This window comes from Microcebus murinus, chromosome 14 (assembly GCF_040939455.1).
Source record: "Microcebus murinus isolate Inina chromosome 14, M.murinus_Inina_mat1.0, whole genome shotgun sequence".
NCBI lineage: Eukaryota > Metazoa > Chordata > Mammalia > Primates > Cheirogaleidae > Microcebus > Microcebus murinus.
Window position 1 is genome coordinate 51,405,592 of NC_134117.1, and position 18,376 is coordinate 51,423,967.

General features: G+C 39.5%; 1 protein-coding gene across 4 annotated transcripts in view; it reads left to right on the plus strand.

The window, feature by feature from the left end:
• Positions 1-4,873: 4,873 nt before the first annotated feature.
• CCAR1 (cell division cycle and apoptosis regulator 1) overlaps positions 4,874-18,376 on the plus strand; it is a 61,742-nt gene continuing 48,239 nt past the window's right edge. Inside the window, exons 1-4 of one of the 4 annotated variants that reach the window (XM_076010051.1) lie at positions 4,874-4,913; positions 6,336-6,454; positions 16,595-16,767; positions 17,295-17,339. In XM_076010051.1, coding sequence (XP_075866166.1) covers positions 6,382-6,454; positions 16,595-16,767; positions 17,295-17,339 — 291 coding nt within the window. In that variant the 5' untranslated portion in view covers positions 4,874-4,913; positions 6,336-6,381. Of the gene's footprint in view, positions 4,914-5,000; positions 5,257-6,335; positions 6,455-16,594; positions 16,768-17,294; positions 17,340-18,376 lie in introns of those variants that run through there. The other 3 variants (XM_076010052.1, XM_076010050.1, XM_076010049.1) reach the window with 3 other exon arrangements.

Below are 18,376 nucleotides of genomic sequence, written 5' to 3' on the forward strand. Positions count from 1 at the left end.
CCCACACTGTGATCAGCAATCTTCCCTATGACTTTTACCTAATTCTTTTTTTTTTTTATTTCGGCATATTATGGGGGTACAGATTTTAAGGTTTCAATAAATGCCCATTTCCCCCCCTCTCCCCTCAAAATCCTAATTCTTGTTATGATGCTACATCCATACTGTTAAGGAAAATTTTTTTTCAATGACACTTTATTCAGGACCATCATGATATGCATATGAACCACTTCAATGAGATTTTGCAATGGGGGAGAGAGTTGGGCTAAATTCTGAATACAGGATAGGCAAGTGGGAATTTATAGCCAAGGAACAGGTTGGAGGTCAGTGGATAGACAATTACTATTTTTTTTTTGAGACAGAGTCTCACTCTGTTGCCCGAGCTAGAGTGCTGTGGCGTCAGCTTAGCTCACAGCAACCTAACACTCCTGGGCTCAAGCAATCCTTCTGCCTCAGCCTCCCAAGTAGCTGGGACTATAGGCACGTGCCACTATATGCCCGGCTATTTTTTTTCTATATATATTTAGTTGGCCAATTAATTTGTTTCTATTTATAATAGAGATGGGGTCTCACTCTTGCTCAGGCTGGTTCTGAACTCCTAACCGTGATCAATCCACCCGCCTTGGCCTCCCAGAGTGCTAGGATTACAGGCGTGAGCCACTGCGCCCCGCCTGAAAATTACTATTAATAACAGGTAATTTTATCAGGGGTCAGGGGATTCTGACTAAACCCATGTTACAGGATTCTTGCTGAAGACAGATCAGGGTGATGACTCATCACCCAGGAGATGGTGAAGGATGAGGAACTTGATTAGATATAGAGGGTGAAGGGTTCTTGCCAAACTGACTTAGCAGGGTTCTTTGCTAAAACTGAATTTTAGCTAGTGAGGTGGTGTGCCTGTAGTCTCAGCTACTTGGTATCTTGAGGCTGGAGAATCACTTGAGGCCAGGAGTTCCAGGATGCAGTGTGTTACAATTGTGACTGTAAATAGCTAGCAAACTCCAGACTGGGGAACACAGCAAGATCTCGTCTCTTAAATAGATAAATAAATAAATAAATAAATTTAAAAACTGGATTACAAAGAAGTGCACAGATGGGACAGATGGGCCTACAGAAAAGCTCAGGATTTGGTCAAACCAGAAGTCTAATAAAAAAAAAACAACAACTCTGGAGCCTAAGTTTGGTCACGTACAGAATCTTTGTCATCTCCTCTTTTTTTTTTTGAGACAGAGTCTTACTTTGCTGCCCAGGTTGGAGTGAGTGTCATGGCGTCAGCCTAGCTCACAGCAACCTCCAACTCTTGGGCTCAAGTGATCCTGCTGCCTCAGCCTCCCGAGTAGCTGGGACTACAGGCATGCACCACCATGCCCAGCTAATTTTTTTTTTCCTGTATATATTAGTTGGCCAATTAATTTCTTTCTATTTATAGTAGAGACGGGGTCTTGCTCTTGCTCAGGCTGGTTTCCATCTCCTGACCTCGAGCAATCAGCCCGCCTGGGCCTCCCAGAGTGCTAGGATTGTCATCTCCTCTTTTCACAGAAAGAAGAGACATTTTTTCCTTTGAACAATTTAAGTCCATTTTTTCATTCAGTCATCTTTTGTTCATTAAGGAGCATCTGTTGGAACTTAGTAGCAGAGGATGTTTCCTGATGGTGCTAGCAGTTAGATATTTAATGAGGTGAATTTCTATGAAAATAAAGAGAAGCAAAGATTAATAGTTGGAAACCTGGTTTCTGAGGCTAGAGGGCAGCCAGTCAAGATTTCTAGGTGTTGGAATTGAGGATGGCAGTAGTGGTCCAATAGATCTACTAGTTTGCAGTTTCAATATCTCTGGTGATGGCACTGGGTGTTTATGGCGAAGTTTCTGAGTGACCCACCCACGAGCAAGTGCCAATACGATTTAAGTCTATATCAAGTTTTTCAAGTTCAGCTTATAGGGCTTTGGGAAAATAAGCAATATCAATTTTTTTTTTTTTTTTGAGACAGAGTCTCGCTTTGTTGCCCAGGCTAGAGTGAGTGCCATGGCGTCAGCCTAGCTCACAGCAACCTCAAACTCCTGGGCTCAAGCAATCCTCCTGCCTCAGCCTCCCGAGTAGCTGGGACTACAGGCATGTGCCACCATGCCCGGCTAATTTTATATATATATATTAGTTGGCCAATTAATTTCTTTCTATTTTTATAGTAGAGACAGGGTCTCGCTCAGGCTGGTTTTGAACTCCTGACCTTGAGCAATCTGCCTGCCTCGGCCTCCCAGAGTGCTATGATTACAAGCGTGAGCCACCACGCCCGGCCTCAATATCAATTTTTAATTACTCTAAGCCAGAGGATGTGAGAAAAATTGGAAATAATAGTTTGGAGAGTTGTAGCCAAATATTGGAGGAAACGATTTTTAATAGAATAATACAGGATCCAGTTCAATATGCAGATAGTCTTCAAAGACAATGAACAAGACTAGAATTTGATGCCCAGAGCATATGTTATAGTTTTCTACTGAAACAATTTTCTTTTTTTTTTTTTTGAGACAGAGTCTCTCTTTGTTGCCCAGGCTAGAGTGAGTGCCACGGCATCAGCCTAGCTCACAGCAACCTCAAACTCCTGGGCTTAAGCCATCCTCCTGCCTCAGCCTCCCGAGTAGCTGGGACTACAGGCATGTGCCACCATGCCCGGCTAATTTTTTCTATATATATTAGTTGGCCAATTAATTTCTTTCTATTTATAGTAGAGACGGGGTCTCACTCTTATTCAGGTTGGTTTCCATTTCCTGACCTTGAGCAATCAGCCCGCCTCGGCCTACCAGAGTGCTAGGATTACAGGCGTGAGCCACCACGCCCAGCCAATTTTCTCTTTAAAAAATCACTCTTATTTCTATCAAAGATGATAAAAGTCAGACTAATTTGTTTGTAAAATAACTCTATTCAGTAAAGGTGGCAAGATTATTTACATAAGTGTAGTGGGAATATTAATATATAGGTTCTCTTTAAGTTTGCTTTGCTGAAACTTTTCATAAGGAATCTGATTGGACTTTTAAAAGCCTTTTCAGGCTGGGAAACCAAGCCAAGGACTTGCCATCAGACTTTGCCAGCAATATCTAAAGATTTGGAAGAATTCCTCTCTTTTAGAGAGGGTCGAAGTTTCTTAAGACCCAAAGCATCTTAAGGTTCCTAGGAGTTCCAAGAAGTGATAATTCATTACTCACCTGCAAGGCAACCATGGAAGAGGACCATGTGAATGTGAAAATTGATCATAGGAATTGGGTCTTTATTGTCATACCCAAATGAAACAGACTTGAGAAGCCAGGCAAAAAGCACTCAGGGTACACACATTGCTCCAAAGATGTAATTCTCTACAAGCCTTACTGCTGAAACTGCTTATTGTCAGCTAAAACCAGTTTTTTTTTTTTTTTTTTTTTTTGAGACAGAGTCTCACTTTGTTGTCCAGGCTAGAGTGAGTGCCGTGGCGTCAGCCTAGCTCACAGCAACCTCAAACTCCTGGGCTCGAGTGATCCTTCTGCCTCAGCCTCCCGAGTAGCTGGGACTACAGGCATGTGCCACTATGCCCGGCTAATTTTTTATATATATATATCAGTTGGCCAATTAATTTCTTTCTGTTTATAGTAGAGATGGGGTCTCGCTCTTGCTCAGGCTGGTTTTGAACTCCTGACCTTGAGCAATCCGCCCGCCTCGGCCTCCCAAGAGCTAGGATTACAGGCGTGAGCCACAGCGCCCGGCCTTAAAACCAGTTTTATCTATAGCTTCTGAACTAACTTGCTTGCTACAACTCTAGGACTAATATTGCCCATTGCTGTGGCTCATCAATCAGAGCTTGCCAGCTCCCCAAACCCTTACCATTGCCAATGAACTTTCTTAAAGAGCAATAGGTAACTTTTCTCTTTTATAAAACCTCTAACCTTCTGTTTGTTATTCAGACATACCAAAGATGGTATACACGTATACCTCAAATTGCAATTCTTCCTTCCCAAATAAAACATTAGAGACTTTTCTCCACATTTTAATTTTTACTTCAACATATACAAGGTTTCAGGCCAGTTTTTGCAAGGAACTTTATTGGCTCCACAAAGTCAAGCACAGTTCCTTACAGTTGTCTGGTCATACTGGAAATACGACATTTCAGTCAATGCCTCAGTAATATAACCAATGTCTCTAATTGTATATTGTTACAAGGAGAACAAATTCTTATTGAACTAATGCATATTACTATATTGTCATGAAAATAAGAATACTCACTAATAGTTTCTGAATTCCAGAGAGATCAGGTAGGGAGATAAAAGTAAGTTTCATCTTTGTTCACAAAGGTATACTTTACCAAATTGCTGTAAGCTATAGATAACTTAAGAGAAAAGCAAAAATTTCCTTAAATCTGGGAAACCAAATATTAAGTAATCAGCAACGTTGGCCATAAAATGGAATGAAGTACGGATCCATGCTACAACATGGATGAACACTGAAAACATTTGTGTATAATCAAAACAACCGGATGCCCAAAAGGCCACATATTGTATGATTCTATTTACGTGAAATGTCTAAAATAGGCAAGTGCATAGACACACAAAGATTAGTGGTTGCCAGAGACTGGGTGAGGAAGGAATTAAAGTGCGACTGCTTATAATAGGTGTAAGTTTCCTTTTTCTTTTGAATGAAAAACATTACAAAATATTTGAAACAGCAAATTGTATGTTATGTAAACTTTACCCAAATTTTCAAAGATGTTAAAATGTTACAAGATATAGTCATTCTCCCAAGTTATTGAACTAGGAGGGAAAAAAATAAAAACCATAAAATGGCGGTGGCACCAATCGGATCACGTGACTACAGTTTATTTCCTTCCCACCCTCCCGAAAGTCCTTCCCTCAGAGCAAGCGGAAGACGTAGCCCTACTCATTGTTTAGCGAAGCCAAGGTAACCCTTAGGCGCGCTCTCGTTCCACCCGCGTAGAGAAAGGGGCGAGCGTATTGAGGCAGGCGGGAGAGCGCGCACGTAGAACGTGATCTCGTAAGCGCCGCTCCTCCGGGAGTTGGAAGGAGGAGAGAGGCGTGGAGGAAGAGGTGGAAGTTGGCGCATGCGCCTAAGGCTGACGGGTTTGAAATGGCTTCGGTGTTAGCCGGGACCCGACTCAGGTGAAGGTCTGGTCCGCGCATTTGGAACGGCTGGCGGCCACGCCAGGCTTCTTAACATCCTTTCGGATCCACGGAGGGGCCAGGAGCGACTGTTTTGGTAGCGCGGCGGCCGCAGGCCGGCGACGGTGGGGCTCTTGTGGGACTGGGGCGGGAGGGACACGGTCCCTTTTGTGCGGGTCGGAGCAGGCCCCGCGCGGCCGGCCCCTCCCCCACCGCCTCGCTCTCTCCCGGCGGCCCTTCAGGTGCCCCCAGCGCCCCTCAGCCTTGCCTCCGCAGCCTTCAGCCTGCTGTCTGCCGTCCATCACCCCTGCGCCGCTGCGGTGTTAGCCTCCAGGCCCAGGGCATTGGGGCGGCTCGCGGCAGCATGCGGTTTGAGAGATGGAGGCTTTCTCCGTCCGGTCCAGGGGTTGAGGAGACTGCAGCTCTCAGTATCCCCTCGTTAGCGCTTCACCCACTATCGTGGGTCGGTAGATTCCGCCTTCCGTGTTCTACGGCTGGCTGGGGCCCGAGGAAGATGGATGGCAGAGCTCTGGCCCTTCCGAGTCGTGCGGCCTGGGGTGGAGGGAGGGGGCGGGGAGGAGTGCGCGGGCGGAGGTCTTCGCCTTTTCTGGTGTGAATTGGGGGGAGGGGTCTTTGCAGTGGTTTTTGAAGGGGCATCCGTTATCTCAACTGCCTTTTCCCTCGAGGGAGGGGATGGAAAAGAATCTCACGGTTTCTTTAGTAGAGAAAGTAAAGAGATGTTCGTTATTTAAATGATATTCTTTAAAGTTTTTTCTTGGGGGTCTCGTCCTAATTTCCGTTATTGGCTTCATCACTTCTCTGGCTTTACTCCCCAACCTATTGCAGTAGGAAACACGCAGGCGATGTTTCCTGTGAATATAAAGTTGTGAACTTCTTTTTGTTAACAATTGGGTAGACACAGCAGATGGTCTTCCGTTTAAATGCGACAATTTGTAGTTGCATGAGTGCCTTTCTTGTAAGTGTACTCCTTAGGTCACCTTTTAAACTAGGGTAGTTTTGGTGATGTACTTGATGTAAAACGTTTTAGCTGCATTTCAGATGTTCTTTTGCCCTTTTTCTACTTCCACTTATGTCTACTTAGATCTATGAAGATGTCCTTGATACATTAAACATTTCTTTCAGATGTCACTTTGTGATATTTATAGTTTGGCTGAACTTTAAAATGTGGATCCTTTCTTAATAGATCGCTGCTATAGAAGACAAGCGAAGGTTTCTTTTCCCTTTGCATCATGGCTCAGTTTGGAGGACAGAAGAATCCGCCATGGGCTACTCAGTTTACAGCCACTGCAGTATCACAGCCAGGTCAGGCTACTGAACACATGTACTGTAAATGTGGGGGGAGGACCCTATTATAGCTATATGGATTAGACTGTGCATGATGGTGTAAAATGTTTGCAAATGATGCATCCTTTATCTGTGAGGGTCCTTTTAAAAATTCACGGAAAAACTCGTGAAAAGGCTGTTTCACCTAGCAATTTGGACAGTATTGGCTTTTAATTGATTTGATTATGTTAGAGGTTAACAGCCATTAAAATAGAATATATTTTGCGTGTTAAGGTGCTAGTATTTACAAGTTATATTTAAAAGTAAATATTTGAAAGCCATACTTTATGAAAAACTATACATGCCTGTGGTTTTCAGTTTGAATTTAAAGTAGGAAAAACCAACTCTAAAGAATGTAATTACCAAGCAAAGGAAAATGATAGTTGTTAAAGCAGTAAGTGAACATTTACATTTTCAAAATAAATGAAAAATGTTACTGAAACTGTTTCAATAGATTTTTTCCCAATTTTCTAAGGAAGAATTTTTTTACCATTTCTTGACTTACTGATTGAAACTTAAAACATTTAATTCTTCTGTAGCTTTTCATTTTTTACTTAAATATAATAAGCCAGTAATGTTTAGGCATTTCAAATCAGTTTCCCAGGGATTCTACAGAATTGAGATTTTGAGTACCCAGAAAAGTTGCAGCTTAGTCTGTTCATTTGAATATATTTTTATTTATGATATATCTTGTAGTAGTGCTTAGTTGTGTTCTATTTGCTTAAAATATGTTTTGTGATTTGAGGTCAATTGTAGAGACACTAATCCTCTAACTTTAGTGTTCTAAAATTTCTTTCTCTTTTTGTATGTCACTCTCTTGTCCCAGAAGTGTTCTAAAATTTGGTAGGAATGATAGTTATCTAGGTGACCTTTTTCCTTAAATGGATATTTCAGTGTTTTTTTTTTTTCTTCCTCTAGTCATGGAAATAGTGTTTTTAATTACTCTTGATTTGGGTGATTAAAGGTCAGCAGTTACTTCTGTTGGTAAATGAAAATTATATGAAATGATAATCATAGATATACTGAATTTGGATCCAGGTATTTCTTTTCTATGTTACATAATGGGAAAAAAATTTACTTAGTTTTGATTAAACAGGAATTATTAGCAACTACTGTGTGTCTAGAAGCAAGTGCTGTATGGTAAACAAGCATGTTTTAGCTGGCTTTTACTGCATATGATTTGTTTTAGATTCATGTCTGTATTGTGTCAATAAAATAGCTGTTGTGTACAATTCTGTTGTCCTTAGCTCTTAATATCTGTATTGTAATTATTTGAATGCATGTTGTATTCCTTTATTTTTATTTTAAGATTGAGCAAAGGAGGCACAAAGGAGGTTTATAAAATTTGTCAAAGGCTGAGTCAGTAGTGAATGTAGGTCTTCTTTTTCTGTGTTTGGATATACAGATTCCATATATGAATAATGAGATTTTGTAAACAGCTTGTATTTGTGCCTGAAATTATTTATGGATTTTCTTAGATCTATCATTAATCAGAATTTTTCAAAAATCTAAAATTTGCTGACATCATCACTTCTAAAAGTAGGCAGGTATTTTGTTAGTGTTTAGGGCTTGGCTTTCCTATGAAAGTCCTGGAGTAGGTTCTAAATGGAACTGTCCAGAGACTTTGTTTTGATTAAAATATCTAATCTCTAGGTGCTATATTTTGGGCTACTTCCTGAACATTTGATATTTTCTTGCCACTTTTTTTTTAAGAATCTGGCAACACCTCATTCTATAAAATAGAGTGAGTATTCTCTCTTGCCTTCTTTTAAAGCCTTTTTGTGACTAATTATATATCATTTTAGTATAGTTGATTCTCAGAGCCAAGCAAAGTTAATTTTTTTTTTCAATTCTGGGGCAATTAAAGTGTGTCTTATTTATGCCTAATGTCAATAGAGAACATTTTAACCTATATATAACGCCTTAAGTTTTCTCCTGCATCTTCAAATGCAATTTGAGGGAAAAAATTCAACAAAGGACTTTACAAGGACTTCAGAATACAATGGGTGCCATTTTTACCCTATTTTTAAAAAAATGCAACCATTGAAACATACCAGATATAATAGTGTCAGAGGCCACTGTTAAACCAATGATCATGCAACAGAAAAAGCTTAACTGAATTGTTCAACTCAAATGAAATACAGTCTTCCTTCTATCTATGATTGGTTCAAGGATGTGTCTCCCCATGTCAAAATTCATGGACATGCAAGTTCCTTATATAAAATTATGTAGTGTTTGCACGTAGCCTATGCACTTTAAATCATTTTTAGATTTCTTATGACACCTAATAAAAGGCTGGGCTCAGAATCTTATTCCTGTAATCCTAGCACTTTGTGAGAGCCAGGTGGAAAGATTTCTTGGGGTTGGGAGTTTGAGACCAGCCTGGATGATGTAGTGAGACCTGGACTCTATTTTTTTTTTTTTTTTTTTTTTTTTTGAGACAGAGTCTCGCTTTCTTGCCTAGGCTAGAGTGAGTGCCATGGCGTCAGCCTAGCTCACAGCAACCTCAAACTCCTGGGCTCAAGCAATCCTCCTGCCTCAGCCTCCCGAGTAGCTGGGACTACAGGCACGAGCCACCATGCCCGGCTGATTTTTATATTATATATATTAGTTGGCCAATTAATTTCTTTCTATTTTTATGGTAGAGACGGGGTCCCGCTCAGGCTGGTTTTGAACTCCTGACCTTGAGCAATCCGCCCGCCTCGGCCTCCCAGAGAGCTAGGATTACAGGCGTGAGCCACCGCGCCCGGCCCTTGGACTCTATTTTAAAAAGTGAAAAAAATTAGGTGGGATTGGTCACACACAACTATAATTCCTAGCTACCTGGGGGGCTGAGCTGTAAGGATTGCTTAAACCCAGGAGTTTTAGGTTGCAGGCCTGTAAGGTGGCTCACGCCTGTAATCCTAGCACTCTGGGAGGCCGAGGCGGGTGGATTGCTCGAGGTCAGGAGTTCGAAACCAGCCTGAACAAGAGCGAGACCCGTCTCTACTATAAATAGAAAGAAACTAATTGGCCAACTAATATATATAGAAAAAATTATCTGGGCATGGTGGTGCATGCCTGTAGTCCCTGCTACTCGGGAGGCTGAGGCAATAAGATCGTTTGAGCCCAGGAGATTGAGGTTACTGTGAGCTAGGCTGACGCCATGGCACTCAGTCTAGCCTGGGCAACAAAGTGAAACTGTCTCAAAAAAAAAAAAAAAGGGAGTTTGAGGTTGCAGTGAGCTATATGATTGGGCCACTGCATTCTACTCTGGGCAATAGAACAAAAGCCTTTATCTGAAAAAACAAATGAAACACCCTAATACAATGGAAATGCTGTAAAAACAGTATTTTTTTAATTTATGTTCTTTTTTATTTTTATTTATTTTTTTAATTGCTTTTTTTGCCCCAATAGTGTAACCCACAGATATGGACAACTGACTATATGTTGGTGTTTTTTGTTTTTTTGAGACAAGCTCTTGCTTTGTTGCCCAGGCTATAGTGCATTGGCATAATCATAGTTCACTGCAACCTCAAACTCCTGGGCTCAAGGAATCCTCAGCCTCCGGAGTAACTGGGACTACATATGCATGCCACCACACCAGGATACTTTTTTCTATTTTTAGTAGAGACAGGGTCTTCCTCTTGTTCAGGCTGATCTTGAACTCCTGACCTCAACCAATCCTGCCTCGGCCTCCCAGAGTGCTAGGATTACAGGCGTGAGCCACCATGCCCAGCCTGTATGTTGATCTTTGTGCCTTTATTTCTAGCTCATTTTCCCCTGAGAGCAATATACCATTCTAGGCCGGGTGTGTCAGTTTATTGCTAAAATCTTATGTAAAATTGAAGATCTGAATTGTAGTTGAATTGTTTCTGATTAATACTGAACCTATTCAGTTAAGGAGAGTTAGTAATTCCTTGGTGTCATCATCTGTCATCTTTCATTTTCTTTTTCTTTAATCCCCATATTCAATCACATATCAAACTTTAAATTTTTTCCACTTTGAAAATGTCTGGAATTTATTCCTCCATTTTAAATTTAGGCCTTGTGCATTTCATATTTTGATAACTCCATCAGTAGTCATTTTCTGTTTATGACAGTTTACATGCTAAATTCTCTCATCTAACTTTCAGGCTGTTCAGTACCTTTCCCACACCTTTGTATCCTAATCAAAAATGCTTGCCATAGATCCTTCACTTCTGTCAGGAAGATTTTTGTCCCATCTCTCACTTGGTCATAATGCTCTATCTTTATTATCCTTTTGTTTTAGTTCTAATTGCTTGCTTTTATTTGCTTTCTGTTCTTGGTTGCTGTATATACTACTGCTAAATTCTCTTCCAACTCCAGTGTATCTGTCAGATATATTCCTAAAGCATAGTTTCTTACATATCACAGAATTTTTCAAAGCTGGATGGGGCCTGAACTAGATTCTATCCCAAATTCTTTCGCTAACAGATAAGGAAATTGAGGCCCAGAAAGGTGAAGAAATTTGTTTAGGTCTCACTTAAGGTCATAGAAGAGTCAATATTAGGATTTCAGAATTGTGGTTCATTGTATTACACCATTCTCTTATGCATCTGCAAAAATATCTTCAAGGAGTTTTAGAATATAGTTTAAATTCCCTGGAATTGTATTCATGGTCATATATCTTTCCAGCCCCATTTTTCATTTCTCCTACACCCTGAAATACTTCATTCTTTTCTTAATATTTGTTCTATTTTTCCATATTCAGCCTGAAGTTCTGCAGTGTCTTCAGTGATTGTCATACTAGAGAGACGAGAGCTTCTAGGTTTGAAAGTTTAACAGTTTTTTTGTTGTGTATAGAGACATTGAGAGAAATAGCCAGTGACTTGCTTACTGAATCTTTAAATAGCCCTTAGATCAATTATTGAATATTCAGGTACCTTCAATATAGTTGATTGAAAATAGTTACATGTGTATCTTTATAACTAAAACAGCATTAAAATGTGGGAATGGGGCTGGGCACAGTGGCCCACACCTGTAGTCCCAGCTACTTGAGAGGCTGAGGCAGGAGGATTGCTTGAGCCCAGGATCAAATAGCCACTGCACTCCAGCCTGTACAACATAGCGGGACCCTGTCTCTTAAAAAAATAATTTTGTGCCTGAATTTCTTATTCTTAAATAAAAGGTGATGAATATCTCCAGCATTTCATACACTATGGGCTTAGCGTAGATTCATGAAAGCTACAGCCATGGATTGACCAATGAGTTGTCTATTCGTAGGGGCATCAAAGATTTTATACTTTTATGAAATCTAATCTTTAAAGACCACTTCTTAGGAAGACTTTTGAATAGAAGATGACATTTTGAAGACTTTTGTTTACTTGATTTAAAATCTGGGTAGATAAGTATTTAACTTAAAAGTTATAAAGAATTAGATAACTGATTTTTTTTTAAAAAAAAGTTGAGAAAATTGGAGAGGAAGGAACTGTATTTTTCTTTATAGTGCCTTAATATTTCCAAGTATGTAGTAAAGCGTAGAAAGATAGTGACTTATCTCTTTAAGAGGATTCCGCACATCTTTATGTTGTTCTCTCCAAATAGCATGAGACTGCTTTTTGAGTATACTGTACATCAATACATGGAAATTTCAAAGGATAAAACGTTGTTGACCATTGCTTCAATAATTTTGCAAAAGATTAAAAAAATGAAAGAAGTTTCTCGGATCAATCTGAGGTTTTGAATTTTATCCATTATTTCAGAAAGTTGACATACCTTAATAGAGATAGAGCATCTATTAATATAATAGTAAAGATTTTATTTATTTATTTATTTATTGAGGCAGAGTCTCACTCAGTTGCCCATGCTCGAGTCTTATGGCGTCAGCCTAGCTCACAGCAACCTCAAACTCCCTTCTGGCCTCAAGCAGTCCTCCTGCCTCATCCTCCTGAGTAGCTAGCTGGGACTACAGGCATGCGCTACCATGCCTGGCTAATTTTTCTATATATTTTTAGTTGGCCAACTAATTTCTTTCTATTTTTAGTAGAGATAGGGTCTTATTCTTGCTCAGGCTGGTTTCGAACTCCTGACCTTGAGCGATCCTGCCGCCTCAGCCTCCCAGAGTGCTAGGATTACAGGCGTGAGCCACCGTGCCTGTCTGAGCATTAATAAATATTGATAAAATATATTTTATTCAAATTAAAATCTCAAATATAAGTGATTTTTAAAAGGAACTATTAAAACCACACCCACATGCCTAGCAATTTCACAAAATTTGAATAAGTAGGTAGTGTGTGAAGCAACTACTATACCGGAAGGTAAATTACCTTCCTACCAGTTTCTCTTAGTGGTCAAATCCTTCATTACCAATTAATGTGTTTTGTATTTTCTAACTCATCACATGGACTATCAAGAGTAGAAAAGAGACATGTGGGCCGGGCGCGGTGGCTCACGCTTGTAATCCTAGCACTCTGGGAGGCCGAGGCGGGCGGATTGCTCAAGGTCAGGAGTTCAAAACCAGCCTGAGCGAGACCCCGTCTCTACTATAAAAATAGAAAGAAATCAATTGGCCAACTAATATATATATAGAAAAAATTAGCAGGGCATGGTGGCTTGTGCCTGTAGTCCCAGCAACTCAGGAGGCTGAGGCAGTAGGATTGCTTGAGCCCAGGAGTTTGAGGTTGCTGTGAGCTAGGCTGACGCCACGGCACTCACTCTAGCCTAGGCAAGAAAGCGAGACTCTGTCTCAAAAAAAAAGAAAAAAAAAGAAAAGAGACATGTGGGTATTGATTGTCTTCCCACCTGCTTGGTGCTGGACTGCTGTGTGCCAGGGCACAGAACACTTATAAAAATTATGAGAAAATATAGACATTCTGAGAAATGGGCTCTGAGCTCTTCTGCTATGGCAACTATCAGTACTTCACAGGGGTCTGGAAATTGGTACCAGCTGAGGCCAGAGCTCAGGTGTGTGAAGGAGATGGGCATGCTATTTGAAGCTCTGATGTTAATTTTTTTTTTTTTTTTTTTTGAGACAGAGTCTCACTTTGTTGCCCAGGCTAGAGTGAGTGCCGTGGCGTCAGCCTGGCTCACAGCAACCTCAATCTCCGGGGCTCAGCGATCCTACTGCCTCAGCCTCCCAAGTAGCTGGGACTACAGGCATGTGCCACCATGCCCGGCTAATTTTTTGTATATATTTTTAGTTGGCCAATTAATTTATTTCTATTTTTGGTAGAGACGGGTCTCGCTCAGGCTGGTTTTGAACTCCTGACCTTGAGCAATCCGCCCGCCTCGGCCTCCCAATCTGATGTTAATATTTTGTCTGTCATGTCCAGACCATGCCAATCTTAGAATTTAAAATACTAGTAAATTTTCTTATAGTCTTTCCTTGTCTGCTATTTCCATGAGAATTTTTCTTCTTTTACCCTAAAAGTGTGGTTCTTAACCTGTTTTGGGTCCATAATCCTTTTGAAAAATCTGATGACAGCTGTGGACTTTCTTGTCTGCAATTTTGCATACAATTTCAGGAGGTTAACAGGGCCCATGTTTTAGAACTTGTGCCCTGGATTTTGGTTCACTTTTTTTTCTATTCTCATTGCAGTTAACCTTATATTGAATTTACATTGATATTAAGATATCCCCCACTTCTTTCTATTTAAATTCATTTTGTTGGTCCTGGTTTCGCCTTTGTATCCATCTGTGACATCTGACATACCTTAAAAACAGTTAAAAGAGAATGTAAAAAATTGGTATGGTAATAACTAACACTGTGTAATAGGACATTTAGAAAGTTTTCTTAGGGCCGGGCACGGTGGCTCACGCCTGTAATCCTAACACTCTGTGAGGCTGAGGCGGGCAGATCGCTCAAGGTCAGGAGTTCGAAACCAGCCTGAGCAAGAGTCCGTCTCTACTAAAAATAGAAAGAAATTAATTGATCAACTAAAATCTATAGAAAAAATTAGCCAGGCGTGGTGGTGCATGCCTGTAGTCCCGACCACTCAGGAGGCTGAGGCAGGAGAATCACTTGAGCCCAGGAGTTTGAGGTTGCTGTGAGCTAGGCTGATGCCATGGCACTGCAACTGCAGCCCGGGCAACAGAGTGAAACTCTGTCCCCCACCTGAAAAAAAAGAAAAAGTTTTTTTCCACCATAGATTCCCCCCTTTTCTCAATTTTTAAAAATCAGTGTTTTTATGGAGTAATTTGGAATTTATAAAAATTCCAAACATGGTTTCTGGGATTTTTTTTCATTTGTTTTTGTCTTATTTTGTTATTGTTGTTTCATTTTTAAGTAAAATTAACCTGGACTTTTAATTGATAATGAATCTCAAATTTCTGGGGTGTTTTAGAGTAGGTTACCTTCCTTTATTTGATTCCATGAGCAAATGTTGGTTTTATGGCCATCCTTTTGAAATTCATAATGTCGTATTGTAGGTTCTGAGAAATCCTACAGTAAAATGTGCTTAATTCACTTTCCTAAACTTTTTAAACCTTAAACCCCCCTCCCCTCTTTTTAAAAGCTTTTTTGTCCCAGAATAGTAGCAGTCACTGCTCTAGGAGAGATAGTTTTGCAAAGTGTAATGCTAGACTGTAAATTTTACTTAATTACTTTTCTGCATTTAATTGAATTGCATCAAAATATTAAGTAAAGCCTTTTTCATGTTCCCTTCATTATTTAGCCTTAAGTGTATATTAAACATTAAATACTAAAATATGTCATTCTGAGCCCCTCCCCCAATTATTTGAACTTAGCAAATTATCATAAGGCACTGTTGGGCAAATTTTTTAATCAACAAGTAAAAATTATAAATTTTTTTGATGTACAAAATGATGTCATATATATATATATATACACTCACTGTGGAACGGCTACATCAAGCTATTTAATGTTTATTACCTCACATCCTTATTTTTTTGTGTGGTGAGAATACTTAAAATCTACTCTCAGCAATTTTCAAATTTACAATATATTGTTATTAACTGTAGTCAACATGATATACAATATGTCTCTTGAACTTACTCCTCTTAACTGAAATTTTGTGACCTTTGACCAGCATCTGCCCAGTCCTGCCCTCCTCCCCTGATAGCCACCATTTTACTGTTTGAGTTCCACTTTTACTCTCCACACACATAAGTGGGATCATGTAATGTTTGTCTTTCTGTGCTTCGCTTATTTCACTTAACATAATGTCCTTTAGTTTTACTCATGTCACAAATGACAATTTTTTTTTTTTTGAGACAGTCTCACTCTGTTGCCCAGGCTGGAGTGCCGTGGCATCAGCCTGGCTCACAGCAGCCTCAAACTCTTGGGCTCAAGCAATCCTACTGCCTCAGCCTCCCATGTAGCTGGGACTATAGGCATGCACCACCAGGCCCGGCTAATTTTTTCTATATATTTTTAGTTGTCCAGCTAATTTATTTCTGTTTATTTTTTAGTAGAGATGGGGGTCTCGCTCTTGCTCAGGCTGGTCTCGATCTCCTGAGCTCAAACCATCTGCCAGCCTTTGTCTTCCAGAGTGCTAGGATTACAGGTGTGAGCCACTGTGCCTGGTCTTTTTTTTTTTTCTTTTCTTTTTTTGTTTTGGAGATAGGGTCTTGCTGTCTTCCTCTGGCTAGAGTGTAGTGACACAATCATAGCTCACTATAACCTCAAACTCCTGGGCTCACACATACTTCCTGATTTAGCCTCCTGAGTAGCGGGGATTACAAGCACCAGCCACTGTGTGTGACTAATATTTTCTTTGTCTGTTCTTCTATTGATGGGTACTCAATGTTGATTCCATATATATATTTAATATTCATGGACATTTGATAGTTACATAGATTTATGAGATACAAGCCATATTTTGATTCAAACATACAATGTATAATGATCAAATCTGAGTAATTGGGATAGCCATCACATCAAGCATTTATCATTTCTTTTTGTTAGAAGCATTCTAATTTCACTCTTCTAGTTATTCAAAATACACAATAAATTATAGTTAACTCTAGTTGCCCTATCATGGTATCACACTAGATCTTATGCTAAGTGTATTTTTATAAGATTCCACATCTCGAAGATTGTGAATAATGTTACAATGAACATTGAAGTACAGATGTTTCTTCAGTATACTGATTTTATATTCTTTTATATTCTTAATAATCTTGATTTTTTTCCTTCTCTTTTTAATGTCATTTTAGCTGCACTGGGTGTTCAGCAGCCGTCACTCCTTGGAGCATCTCCAACCATTTATACACAGCAAACTGCACTGGCGGCAGCAGGCCTTACCACACAAACCCCAGCAAACTATCAGTTAACTCAAACTGCAGCTTTGCAGCAACAAGCTGCAGCTGCAGCAGCTGCATTGCAACAGGTGAATCTTTACTAGGTTTTATTTTGTGATTGTAGAAAACTTTATAAAATCTGTCTGAGTAGCCAAGGTTGTGACCATTTTATAAATAATGAAGAATTGTGGGGATTTTTGTTTGTTTGTTTTATTTGTTTTTTATATTTTACTTTAAAATAAATCTTCTAATAATCTTTTTCTCTTCTTCTTCCCTGGCATTGTCTGTCTTATAACATTGTGGGTTTTTATTATGCTTATTGTTTTTTTCAGGGGATGAAAATTATATATGCGCAGCACATATAGAGAAGTATAGTGGAATAATAAAAATTCTTAAGTTCTTAAATTAGACAGTTCTTATATCTTACTTATTTGAACAAAATTCAGTTCTTGATGGATCCCAGAGTATAAGTAATTACCATTTTGTTTATTTTAGGTGAAGTTTAGCTTCAAGAAAATTTCTGTTTAGTGTAATTTTATGTATTTCTATATATGCACTACTTTTTGAGAATGAATAAAAATATTTGTTTTTCAAAAATCTTTTTTTAATCTTTCAGCAATATTCCCAACCTCAGCAGGCCTTGTATAGTGTGCAGCAACAGGTTAGTTTATATTTTCCATATTAAAAACTCATATAAAATAGCCATTTGTTCCAAAGGTCAATTGATGTAGATTTTTTTTTTTACCAGCTACCTTAATGTATGAAATGAATTCTTTGGGAGGGTATGAGGTAAATGAGGTAGGAAAAAAGGAATGTCTCCAAGGGCAATGGGGATATGGGAGTGGTCCTAAAAACCTAGATTCTCAACTAGCACCCAGTCTTAGTCACATATTTCTAAGAAAGTATGCAGAGGATAATCTGGAAAGAACCACTCTATTACTGAGTCTGGCCCTTTACTCCTTTCTGGAACCTGTAGGCCAACTCTGCTGAACTAGACCACATGTGAAAATGAAAAGCTCCTTTTTGTGCTTGTAGCCTAAATTCTATATAGGCCATTGTTTTTTATCCTTTATTTTTTTAAAGCAGTAGAACCTCCGCTTGTTATTTTATTACTAAAATTGTATGGATCTGATGGTTTTAGTTCCAGTCCTACCAAAAAAAATGATAAAAATTAAAAATTATTAAAAAGTAAAAATAGGCCGGGCGCGGTGGCTCACGCCTGTAATCCTAGCACTCTGGGAGGCTGAGGCGGGTAGATTGCTCGAGGTCAGGAGTTCAAAACCAGCCTGAGCAAAAGCGAGACCCCGTCTCTACTATAAATAGAAAGAAATTAATTGGCCAACTAATATATATATATAAAATCAGCCGGGCATGGTGGCACATGCCTGTAGTCCCAGCTACTCGGGAGGCTGAGGCAGAAGGATTACTTGAGCCCAGGAGTTTGAGGTTGCTGTGAGCTAGGCTGACGCCACGGCACTCACTATAACCTGGGCAACAAGTGAGACTGTGTCTCAAAAAAAAAAAAAAAAAAGAAAGTAAAAATAATAAAAAAAATAAAATAAAATTGTATGGAAATCTTATATATAACATACTAAGATAGAGTTGTTGAAAATGGGAGAGCCTCCCCTTGTAGTTCACACCCCTGCTCCCAAGGCATAGTTGAATAATCTGAAAACTCCTGATTTAGACATAAAGCAG